Genomic DNA, 13,439 nt, shown 5'->3' with positions numbered 1-13,439 from the left:
AAACGTATAGCATGTTCTATATGTTATACCGTAATTTCCGGACTATAAGCCGCTACTTTTTCCCCTCGTTCTGGTCCCTGCGGCTTATACAAGGGTGCGGCTTATTTACGGCCTGTTCTTCTCCGACACCGACGAAGAGGATTTCGGTGGTTTTAGTACGCAGGAGGAAGACGATGACACAATGATTAAAGACTGACTTTTCATATACCGGTAGGCTGGTTATTTTGATAACGTACAGGCGAGCACTTTGTATTACTTTGCACCGTTGTATTATTTGTACTCTGCACGAATGCTGTTCGCCATGTCAAAGATGTGAAAGTTTGATTGAATGATTGAAAGATTTATTGTTAATAAATGGGACGCTTTGCGTTCCCAAACAGTCATCTCTGTCCCGACAATCCCCTCCGTGGTAGCAGGAACCCCTATATACTACGGTAATTACACATCAAAACCCTGCGGCTTATATATGGAGCAATCTGTATTTTCCCCTAAATTTAGCTGGTGCGGCTTATAGTCAGGTGCGGCTTATAGTCCAGAAATTACGGTAGTTATTTGAATGACTCTTACCATAATATGTTACGTTAACATACCAGGCACGTTCTCAGTTGGTTATTTATGCCTCATATAACGTACACTTATTCAGCCTGTTGTTCACTATTCTTTATTTGTTTTAAATTGCCTTTCAAATGTCTATTCTTTGTGTTGGCTTTTATCAAATAAATTTCCCCAAAAAATGCGACTTATGTTTTTTTCCGTCTTTATTATGCATTTTCGGCCGGTGCGACTTATACTCCGGAGCGACTTATACTCCGAAAAATGCGGTACCTTAAATATAAAAATAAATGATTACAATGAACTAATGGGAAAATTGGAATGCCCCTAAGGTCCTGCATTAAAAAAATTAAAAATTTCCAAGAAAAATATTCACGCATGAAGTAATCGGCACTTTACCTAAGACTAGAGAAACTACCCGATGCAGCCATTCACAATCACTGGTCGAGAAATGACTTTGGCCTTATCAAGTGAAAATACGTTCTAGAACCTTCAGCAACACTTATGAAAATATTGAGGGAAATTTATGTTTATATCCAAGCATAAGTCTAAACATAAGTCTAAACATAACTCGGTTGGTAGAGTGGCCGTGCCAGCAACTTGAGGGTTCCAGGTTCGATCCCCGCTTCCGCCATCCTAGTCACTGCCGTTGTGTCCTTGGGCAAGACACTTTACCCACCTGCTCCCAGTGCCACCCACACTGGTTTAAATGTAACTTAGATATTGGGTTTCGCTATGTAAAGCACTTTGAGTCACTAGAGAAAAGTGCTATATAAATATAATTCACAATTCACAATAAATGTGTGTTTTGGAAAAATCCAAAATAGACAAACTTGTGCAAAAAAATATTGTTTTTCAGATATGGAATTACTCCAAACTGTAAAAATAATTCAAATAAATCTATTAGTAAATATGAAATCCATGCTTATGAGTGGCGAATGTTGTTGGTTGTCACACTTTTTACTCCAGAGTGAAGTTTGCTCATCATCAAAATAACCATAACTACATTAAATTGGAGCTCCCATTTTACAACTGTTAATGCATTATCAAATATGCTCTTGGCACTTTGTGACTAATAAAAAACCAAACCCATTATAGGGACGGTTGTCACAATGTTATTTGATGGGGAAAACATTTTTTTTTTTTAAAGGTAAGATAGCGGAATTAACATAACTTAATGACTCTTAAAACAAAATGATCAAGGGACATTAACAAGAATGCTTGACCTGCCATTAAACAAACTCTAGTACCATCCAGTCAAGCCTGCTCAGCTTTGCCTCCCGGTGCCAACTGGCAGCCGTCTGCCTCGTTAGTGGTTCAAAGCTCGGACTTGGAGCCACGCTGGCGGCCTATGGAGTCAGTGACCTGTTGCATGCTTTTAATTAAATAGAGAAACCTAAACCTGCTGTGGATCTGGGCTGAGGAGGCGGCGGGTAAAGGGATAAAAATAATCTTCTTGCGGCCCTCCTGTATCAACAACACAGACTTGGGCATTTCCCTACAGGTGTTGTGGCAACTAAAATTCTGTAGAATTTGAATAGTTTTCAGGCATGGCGTTATGTGAATCCTCAACAAATCTTACAAGACTTTAGCTCAGTGAGTAATAAAGCAATAGCAATTTCACAAGTTAGCTTTTTCTGTGATTTTGTGATGTCATCAAAAACGTTTACCACCGATAACAACGAGTGAACAAGTGATTATGACCATAGAGCTGGAAATAGAGCGTACTGTGATGTGGGAAAGCAATGCATGTGTCTCTGTCCTGGCTGCTCAGTACAATATGGCTAATGCAACTTCAATAATAAAGAAGAGCAGAATTTACACTAAAAACTGTAACATTGTAATATAATAGAATAATATATCAGTATATATTATATACTGTATATATAACATGTAAATATTACATATATGTTATATTTTATATTGCTACTATGGTACATTTTTAGTCTACTTTATACCTGCATTATCCTTTCCATCCTCATCCTTTCCATCCATTATAACTGAGCTACTGAGTTGAACAATTTCCCTTGTGGATCATTAAAGCTTGTGTAAGTCTAAGTTGGTAGAGTGGCCGTGCCAGCAACTTAAGGGTTCCAGGTTCGATCCCCGCTTCCGCCATCCTAGTCACTGCCGTTGTGTCCTTGGGCAAGACACTTTACCCACCTGCTCCCAGTGCCACCCACACTGGTTTAAATGTAACTTAGATATTGGGTTTCACTAGGTAAAGCGTTTTGAGTCACTAGAGAAAAGCGCTATATAAATATAATTCACTTCACTTATGACTTACAGCCTATGCAAACCTCAAACGGAAAATCTCAGAAAATGTAGGGTTTTCAAAAAGCGTGACATATCTCACTTTGCACGAGTTTCTAGCACATATTAGTTTAAAGGCCTACTGAAATGAAATGTTCTCATTTAAACGGGGATAGCAGATCCATTCTATGTGTCATACTTGATCATTTCGCGATATTGCCATATTTTTTCTGAAAGGATTTAGTAGAGAACATCGACGATAAAGTTCGCAACTTTTGGTCGCTGATAAAAAAAAGCCTTGCCTGTACCGGAAGTAGCGTGACGTCGCAGGTTGAAAGGCTCCTATCTCCCCATTGTTTACACCAGCAGCCAGAGCGATTCGGACCGAGAAAGTGACGATTACCCCATTAATTTGAGCGAGGATGAAAGATTAGTGGATGAGGAACGTGAGAGTGAAGGACTAGAGTGCAGTGCAGGACTTTATTTTTTCGCTCTGACCGTAACTTAGGTACAAAGTCTCATTGGATTCCACACTTTCTCCTTTTTCTATTGTGGATCACGGATTTGTATTTTAAAACCACCTCGGATACTATATCCTCTTGAAAATGAGAGTCGAGAACGCGAAATGGACATTCACAGTGACTTTTATCTCCACGACAATACATCCGCGAAGCACTTCAGCTACGGAGCTAACGTGATAGCATCGTGCTTAAATGCAGATAGAAACAAAAGAAATAAACCCCTGACTGGAAGGATAGACAGAAAATCAACAATACTATTAAACCATGGACCTGTAAATACACGGTTAATGCTTTCCAGCCTGGCGAAGCTTAACAATGCTGTTGCTAACGACGCCATTGAAGCTAACTTAGCTACGGGACCTCACAGAGCTATGCTAAAAACATTAGCTATCCACCTACGCCAGCCCTCATCTGCTCATCAACACCCGTGCTCACCTGCGTTCTAGCGATCGACGGCGCGACGAAGGACTTCACCCGATCATCGATGCGGTCGGCGGCTAGCGTCGGATAGCGCGTCTGCTATCCAACTCAAAGTCCTCCTGGTTGTGTTGCTGCAGCCAGCCGCTAATACACCGATCCCACCTACAGCTTTCTTCTTTGCAGTCGCCATTGTTCATTAAACAAATTGCAAAAGATTCACCAACACAGATGTCCAGAATACTGTGGAATTTTGCGATGAAAACAGAGCTGTTCGTATTGGGATACAATGTGTCCCAATACTTCCGCATCAACCATTGACGTCACGCGCAAACGTCATCATACATAGACGTTTTCAACCGGAAGTTTCCCGGGAAATTTAAAATTGCACTTTATAAGTTAACCCGGCCGTATTGGCATGTGTTGCAATGTTAAGATTTCATCATTGATATATAAACTATCAGACTGCGTGGTCGGTAGTAGTGGCTTTCAGTAGGCCTTTAACATTTGAAGTTGAGTTGCTAAAATGAATGGACTTTTGCACAAAATTCAAATTTTTTGAGTTTCACCTCTGGTTATCAATGGTCACAAAAGGTTAAGAAAAGAGGTACTTACATCGAATTTTGGTAGAGTAGCTGAGGATGATGAAGCGCAAGGTGTGGGTGGATTGCTTTGCTCAGATGCAACCGTGTCGGAGTCTGACAGACAGCTCTCTGAAGTTCTTGAAAAAGCTTTTCCCTTTCCAAAGGCTTTTGTAGGGAGCGAGCGGCAGTCTGAAAAACGGACAGGTGAGGGAACCTCCTGGAATAGCTGCGATTGCGCTGCATTCGTGATCTAGTGAGGAGATAAACGAGCCAAAGTAAGCTTTTACAAGTCTTTCGACCAATAAATAACCACAAGTGCTTGGTGATTGACCATTTTCATATCCAGCAGGTCGTGGTCCTTCAGCTGTTGGTAGAGATTCTTCCGGTACGCATCCATCTCATCCTTCTTTTTCTTGGCGAGGTCATAGTCCTCCTTTTCCGCCGCAGATTGCCTCTCGATATCAAATCTTGCCAAATGCTCTCCGGCCTATCCAGAAGGCAGATAGATCAGGTCAGTAATGCAGTTTCATGATGCATTCCACTGGGATGAAGTATAGCAGCCATCCATCCAACACTCATTTATCATGTTCAGGGTCATGGAAGGAGCCTATCCTAGCTGACTTTGGGGGAGAGGTGGACGAGAAACTGTACTGGCTGCCAGTCAATCACAGGGGGATTGTTAAAAGCTGAAGTGATCACAAGCCGACTACTGGTACAATAAATGTGAACCACCACACTATCAAATTATACCTTGGTCCAAGTTGTAAAACATACACTACCGTTCAAAAGTTTGGGGTCACATTGAAATGTCCTTATTTTTGCAGGAAAAGCACTGTACTTTTCAATGAAGATAACTTGAAACTAGTCTTAACTTGAAAGAAATACACTCTATACATTGCTAATGTGGTAAATGACTATTCTAGCTGCAAATGTCTGGTTTTTGGTGCAATATCTACATAGGTGTATAGAGGCCCATTTCCAGCAACTATCACTCCAGTGTTCTAATGGTACAATGTGTTTGCTCATTGGCTCAGAAGGCTAATTGATGATTAGAAAACCCTTGTGCAATCATGTTCACACATCTGAAAACAGTTTAGCTCGTTACAGAAGCTACAAAACTGACCTTCCTTTGAGCAGATTGAGTTTCTGGAGCATCACATTTGTGGGGTCAATTAAACGCTCAAAATGGCCAGAAAAAGAGAACTTTCATCTGAAACTCGACAGTCTATTCTTGTTGTTAGAAATGAAGGCTATTCCACAAAATTGTTTGGGTGACCCCAAACTTTTGAACGGTAGTGTATGTGATAAACATTCTTAAAACTACCTTTAATGCATTCTTCTGGAGGGAAAGTAAGGTTATGATATAAGTTTATTTCGAACCTGCATACAGTTACAATATGGTACTAGTGTTGCACTGGTACCAAAATGTATTTCGATACTTTTTGATACTTTTATAAATAAAGGGGACCACAAAAAATTGCACTATTGGCTTTATTTTAACAAAAAATCTTAGAGTACATTAAACATGTTTCTTATTGCAAGTTTGTCCTTAAATAAAATAGTGAACATCCTAGACAACTTGTCTTTTAGTAGTAAGTAAACAAACAAAGGCTCCCTTTTTAGCTGCTAACATATTGTGTCATTTATCATTCTACTATTTTGTCAATATTATTGAGGACAAGTGGTAGAAAATGGATAAATAAAATCTACTTGTTCATTTACTGTTAATATCTGCTTACTTTCTCTTTTAACATGTTCTATCTACACTTCTGTTAAAATGTAATAATCACTTATTCTTCTGTTGTTTGGATGCTTTACATTAGTTTTGGATGATACCACAAATTTGGGTATTAATCCGATACCAAGTAGTTACAGGATCATACATTGGTCATATTCAAAGTGCTCATGTGTCCAGGGACATATTTCCTGAGTTTATAAACATCTATGTAATGATAGTAGTATCGACTAGATACACTCCTGTACTTGGTATCATTACAGTGGATGTCAGGTGTAGATCCACCACGCCGGTGAGCTACGGTGTGTAGTGAAGCATGTTTAGCTATTCCTCATCCTGCAGGGATGATACTTGTAAGAAACGTACTTTATTTGTCGCCGTGGAGGCGGTGATTAGTGATTTAGAAGTAGCTAAAACACTGCCGACTGCGAATGGACGTTTGCCGCTAGCAAGCTAGCGATGTTTTAAAGCACCTTTTCCTGAGAGCGTTTCAGTGTTCTGGCTTAATCTTTATTGTTAGTTTTCAAGCCAAAATGCGTAAGTGCTCCCTTTTCCTTCCACACAGTGTCTGCTTGTAAGTACTCCGTGATAGTGCGCTGCCAAACATGCTCGTCTGCTCGTAAACCAGCAATGACACAACGTGAAGATGACGGTGGAGCATGGGGATGAACCGGTACTTTTTAGAGGCGGTATAGTACCGAATATGGTTCATTAGTATCAAGGTACTATACCAATTCCGGTATACCATACAACCCTATATGGCACACCACATATTTCTAGATTCTCATTACAGCATGTCCACAAGGCGCAGGAAGAAGCAGAGCTTATTTAATTTTCTTTACCACTTTTGGTCCAAAACATATTTTGCTTGATTCATTATTACCCTGGTAATATTTACCATGTATTTGTATTTGTGTTTGAGTGTCTCTCCTACGGTTACCAAATAGCAGTATTTAAGCTTTACTGAGTTTAAAGGCCTACTGAAATGATTTTTAAAAATTTAAACGGGGATAGCAGATCCATTCTATGTGTCATACTTGATCATTTCGTGATATTGCCATATTTTTGCTGGAAGGATTTAGTAGAGAACATCGACGATAAAGTTCGCAACTTTTGGTCGCTGATAAAAAAAGCCTTGCCTGTACCGGAAGTAGCGTGACGTCGCAGGTTGAAAGGCTCCTCACATTTCCCCATTGTTTACACCAGCAGCGAGAGCGATTCGGACCGAGAAAGCGACGATTACCCTATTAATTTGAGCCAGGATGAAAGATTTGTGGATGAGGAACGTAAGAGTGAAGGACTAGAGTGCAGTGCAGGACGCATCTTTTTTCGCTCTGACCGTAACTTAGGTACAAGCTGGCTCATTGGATTCCACACTCTCTCCTTTTTCTATTGTGGATCACGGATTTGTATTTTAAACCACCTCGGATACTATATCCTCTTGAAAATGAGAGTCGAGAACGCGAAATGGACATTCACAGTGACTTTTATCTCCACGACAATACATCGGCGAAGCACTTTAGCTACGGAGCTAACGTGATAGCATCGGGCTTAACTGCAGATAGAAACAAAAGAAATAAACCCCTGACTGGAAGGATAGACAGAAGATCAACAATACTATTAAACCATGGACATGTAACTACACGGTTAATACTTTCCAGCCTGGCGAAGCTTAACAATGCTGTTGGTAACGACGCCATTGAAGCTAACTTAGCTACGGGACCTCACAGAGCTATGCTAAAAACATTAGCTATCCACCTACGCCAGCCAGCCCTCATCTGCTCATCAACACCCGTGCTCACCTGCGTTCCAGCGATCGACGGAGCGACGAAGGACTTCACCCGATCATAGATGCGGTCGGCGGCTAGCGTCGGATAGCGCGTCTGCGCTCCAAGTCAAAGTCCTCCTGGTTGTGTTGCTGTAGCCAGTCGCTAATACACCGATCCCACCTACAGCTTTCTTCTTTGCAGTCTCCATTGTTCATTAAACAAATTGCAAAAGATTCACCAACACAGATGTCCAGAATACTGTGGAATTTTAAGATGAAAACAGAGCTTTTTGTATTGGATACAATGTGTCCCAATACTTCCGTTTCAACGATTGACGTCACGCGCATACGTCATCATACATAGACGTTTTCAACCGGAAGTTTAGCGGGAAATTTAAAATTGCACTTTATAAGTTAACCCGGCCGTATTGGCATGTGTTGCAATGTTAAAATTTCATCATTGATATATAAACTATCAGACTGCGTGGTCGGTAGTAGTGGCTTTCAGTAGGCCTTTAAGTATAGTCTGCTTTTGTCAAAACAGTTATTAATTTCTTCTCTTATTATTTGCAGTTAGCTTCTGTGTGTACTCTCCTGAACGAAATGCAGTCGTATCATCTGCAAATAGTACTAACTTTAAGTCCTTTGTAACTTTACAAATGTTGTTTGTATAAAGACTGAACAATTTTGGTCCCAGACTCCCAGTACAGAGCGAGATATATTTAGCATTGTAGACGTGTGTTCTCCTACCTTCACGCATTGCTTCATATTGGTTAAGTAGCTTTTTACCCAGTTCAAGACCAACCCTCTGATGCCATTCCGTTCTAATTTGCTGATTAAAATATTATGATTAATTGTGTCACATGCTTTTGTTAAGTCTACTGCAGCGACATACTGTTTACGTTATATTGCATGAGTAATTTCCTGTTATTTCGATGTTGAAATGTTGGCTCTGTATCGGTATTGGAATTAGAATAATTATGTAAAAGTTATCACACAACTCTTATGCTTAAAGGCCGTTGCTATAGTTATTATCAATTGTGCTGAAGTTTTACTTTTCTATCTGTGCAAAGGCACTACTTGCAATCTTGGATTGCGAGTCGTCTCGTATCAGTGTTTGTGTCCAGACCCGGCCTGCTGACTGCCAAGGGCGAACATCGAGTACCTTGACGCAGACAAAGCAGAGACAGGGCGATGTAACGAGTGTCAGCACATTTCCATTTCTGAATAATCATATATTGTGTCTAACCGGGGCTGCTGAAATTACCCCCCTTCCTTCAGAAGCAGCCTCAGTGATGTAACCAGGGACCTCCCGAATAAATAGTGGATCATGTGGGCTGTGCCTTAGAGCAGTGGTCCCCAACCACCGGGCTGCGGCCCGGTACCGGTCCGGACCGATTGGTACCGGGCCGCACAAGAAAAGAAAAAATAATAATTAAAAAATATATATATATATTTTTTTGTATTAAATCAGGCCGTTGGAAAATATATATATATATAAAAAACACTTTAAAAAAAAAAATATATATATACAGGTATGTATATATTTTATTTTATTTTTTTGTATTAAATCAGGCCGTTGAAAAATAAAATAAAATTAAATATATATATATATATATATATATATATATATATATATATATATATATATATATATATATATATATTTTTTTTTTTTTTTTTAATATATATATATTTTTTGGTATTAAATCAACATAAAAAACACAATATATACATTTTATATCAATGTAGATCAATACAGTCTGCAGGGATACAGTCCGTAAGCACACATGATTGCATTTCTTTATGAAAAAAATAAAATAATAATAATAATAATACCCCCCCCCCCCCCGGTCCGTGGGACAAATTTTCAAGCGTTGACCGGTCCGCAGCTACAAAAAGGTTGGGGACCACTGCCTTAGAGCGTAGGTTGGAACTGTAATTGAGTGTACAGCCCAATACGTCTCTCCTCATGAGTAAAATATAACTCTGTCTCTGCATGATTCCTTGCTTCTTGTCTGTTTAATAGATGTCATCCGTGTTTGAACCTGACAGTCGTCGGCTAGTATTCCACTTCTAATTATAAATGTGTCTAATCTGTTGGTAAATATTTTTTCAATGGTTTTAGATAATTGTGCAAGTGAGGATAACAGGTGCATAGTGTGTAAAATGGTGTTTGTCTTCAGTTTCCTAAATCAGTTACAATAAATTGAGGTTTTGGATTGCAATTTATTCACAATTTTAATTATTTTCAGTGAGAAACATTTAGCTGGGATTTCTATCATTCAAGTCCTCAATTATGCTTTGTAACACATTGAAGAACCTTCCAAAATCCAGTGTGGTTGTTGAAGTGGCTTGCCATAAAGCCCAAACATAGCCTTACATTCTGATTACCATGGCAACATCTGTTACTATGGCCACAAAGGCGTATGCCTTACCGACAAGGCAAGTGTGGCTGCTATCTGGTTACAGCAAGTTTATATATATATTTTTTTTTAAGTAAGGAGGCTGTAGTGAGGAGACAGCCTGAGACCAGTCACTGCAGCTGTTGAGCTTATTAAGAATTCATGGTGAGCATGGTAACAATGCATACAAATGGGTCAGTAACTGGAATCTGAGCAATGTTTAACAAGTAGGGTGAGTTTGAATTGTATATGTGTGAAAAGAACGGAAAAAACTCCACAATTAAAATAGGCATGAACTAAAGTAGATGATGTTCAATTATGTTCTCACATTACAAGGTTTAAATAACCTTTTAAGCCGAATATCACACACATGTACTTGGAATTATTCCAACATTGCACGCAAACCTTTTGAAGATCGGCGACGGCCTGCCTCAGATATTCGGCCTGCTCGTATCGCTCCTGGCGCGCCATGTCCTGCTTCTTTTGATCGAGCTGGCGGATGATTTGAGCCACTTCCGGGTCCTGGTACATGTTGAAGGCCAGGTCATCCAAGGGGGACATGGCGTCGCATTTTCTGGGGGCATCAAAAAGACAAAGTGTTCAGTGTCGTATCAAGAAGGGGCTGGGGCTTTCAAAAACAGACATAATACACGTTTCTTTGATTTGTTACCTTGTGAAAACTGTTTAATACGAAAACTATAATGTGGTATTAACGCAAAAGGCCACTTAGTGTTCAACAATTTTAAACAAGTCTCAGTGGTCCTGTAATAATGTATGAAATGTAGCCTTGGAATATACACTACCGTTCAAAAGTTTGGGGTCACATTGAAAAGTCCTTATTTTTGAAGGAAAAGCACTGTACTTTTCAATGAAGATAACTTTAAACTAGTCTTAACTTTAAAGAAATACACTCTATACATTGCTAATGTAGTAAATGACTATTCTAGCTGCAAATGTCTGGTTTTTGGTGCAATATCTACATAGGTGTATAGAGGCCCATTTCCAGCAACTATCACTGCAGTGTTCTAATGGTACAATGTGTTTGCTCATTGGCTCAGAAGGCTAATTGATGATTAGAAAACCCTTGTGCAATCATGTTCACACATCTGAAAACAGTTTAGCTCGTTACAGAAGCTACAAAACTGACCTTCCTTTGAGCAGATTGAGTTTCTGGAGCATCACATTTGTGGGGTCAATTAAACGCTCAAAATGGCCAGAAAAAGAGAACTTTCATCTGAAACTCGACAGTCTATTCTTGTTCTTAGAAATGAAGGCTATTCCACAAAATTGTTTTGGTGACCCCAAACTTTTGAACGGTAGTGTATACTTTAAAAGTGCTTTTTAGTAAGCCCTGCTGTAGCATTAATGCTAATCAGCTGTGTTTGTCCAACCCTGTCCCGGACAGAATGTGTGTCTCCAAGAAGCAATTTGTGCACTTTATTCACTTTTTACATAATACATTGTAACTCTACATCAGTGGTTCTTAACCTTGTTGGATGTACCGAACCCCACCAGTTTCATATGCGCATTCACCGAACCCTTCTTTAGTGAAAAATGTAATGTTTTTTCTTAATTTAATGATGTTATTATATTAAAGAAATACTAATAAAGATATATTTTACAAACTGAAAGTTACAGGAATGTACACATGATCCCATGTTTACATCTCATTGTGCAACATGTGAATGTTTTAGTGGGACCTAAATGCGATATCTGAAAGGGGTACAAATTATTTCCAAAGTAGGACCCCCCCACCTAGTACACAGCTCATGAAAAACAATATTTTTTGTTATTGTCTTTGTAAGTGGGCCAAAACACTTATATTAGAAAATAATCCCATGGAAATGACTGCTGTCATTTGATTATGATAATAAAACATTTAATTATTTAGTCAGGTTTGGTACTGGTGTGCTGCTGGTGTGGCCACAGTGCATGTGCACGTCTGACGTCGCTCACATGTGCTCCACTGAATGCTCAAGGGGTTTTTGCGTTTGCTCAGGCATATGGAAAATTAGAGGCAACATTGTTTGGGGGTATCCATAATACGCCGATAGAGAGAAGTTTTTATTTACACGATGATTCGGGTGTGTCTCGACCTCCGCGGCGGAGGCTCCGTCGAACCCCTGAGGCCGACTCACCGAACCCCTAGGGTTCGGTCGAACGCAGGTTAAGAACCAGTGCTCTACATATACATTGTAAAAAAGCAACAGATACAATAACTTACAGTAATCCCTCGCTTATCGCTGTTAACTTGTTCCGGACATGACCGCGACAAATTAATTTCCACCAAGTAGGAATCATTAATTATAAATAGAATATTTTCATAGCGAGAGCACAAAAAAACTGTTTACTATACTCTAAACAACTTTTTCAACATTAGGAGAGCCCCCGATACATGAAATAACACCCATTAGTCACTTTTACACTCTAATAGTCCAATGTAGTAATGTTGTCTAAAGCTGAGCCAATCAGTGGCCATGATACTGATAGGTTTGGTCTCAGCTAGTGGCCAATAATACTGTTGTATTGATATTTATAGTTTATTTAGCCATGTTTATATTAGAAAATGGCTCATTTAAAGCAAAAAATATTGTAGAATACGCTTAAAAAAAAATTGGGCAATGTGGTGAAACCGCAATATAAATGAAGTGCGATGTGGCGAGGAACTCCTGTGACATTACGTGACTTTTACATCTGTACACTGCAAAAAGTCAGTGTTCAAAAACAAGAACATTTTTTTTTAGGGGTATTTTATTTGAACTAAGCAAAATTATCTGCCAATAGAACAAGAAAATTTGGCTTGTCAAGACTTTCCAAAACAAGTAAAATTAGCTAACCTCAATTAACCTCAAAATACCTTAAAATAAGTATATTCTCACTAATAGCAAATGCACTTTTCTTGGTAGAAAGAAAAAGAAAAAAAAGAGACCTTTTTGCTCAATATGTTGATTATCTTGACATAATGAGACATTTCTTGAAACCAGCAAACTTATACTAAAAACTAATTTATTGTTCTTAATGGAAAGGCAACAAGGCAACCGCTTGTTACTCTCGGGGTCTCCTAGCCGCTCAGGCAAATCATATTGTCTAAAAATGCATTTTTCCATCGATAACATGACATCATCTCGCCAAGTGCGTGCTCTTTCAGTCAATTAGTGCGCATATATACAGCCCGGCCCCCGGCCAAAATTTTTTTTATTGTAA

General features: G+C 39.2%; 1 protein-coding gene across 3 annotated transcripts in view; it reads right to left on the bottom strand.

Moving 5' to 3' along the window:
- cep104 (centrosomal protein 104) overlaps positions 1-13,439 on the bottom strand; it is a 93,813-nt gene that overhangs the window by 58,635 nt on the left and 21,739 nt on the right. For all 3 annotated transcript variants that reach the window (XM_062054500.1, XM_062054499.1, XM_062054498.1), the window contains exons 7-9: positions 10,641-10,809; positions 4,659-4,814; positions 4,359-4,577 (exon numbers count right to left, since the gene is read on the bottom strand). In XM_062054500.1, coding sequence (XP_061910484.1) covers positions 4,359-4,577; positions 4,659-4,814; positions 10,641-10,809 — 544 coding nt within the window. The remainder of the gene's footprint in view (positions 1-4,358; positions 4,578-4,658; positions 4,815-10,640; positions 10,810-13,439) is intronic.

Source organism: Entelurus aequoreus, linkage group LG07 (genome assembly GCF_033978785.1).
Source record: "Entelurus aequoreus isolate RoL-2023_Sb linkage group LG07, RoL_Eaeq_v1.1, whole genome shotgun sequence".
NCBI lineage: Eukaryota > Metazoa > Chordata > Actinopteri > Syngnathiformes > Syngnathidae > Entelurus > Entelurus aequoreus.
The sequence above is the reverse complement of the archived record's forward strand: the minus strand, read 5'-3'. Positions and strand labels throughout refer to the sequence as shown.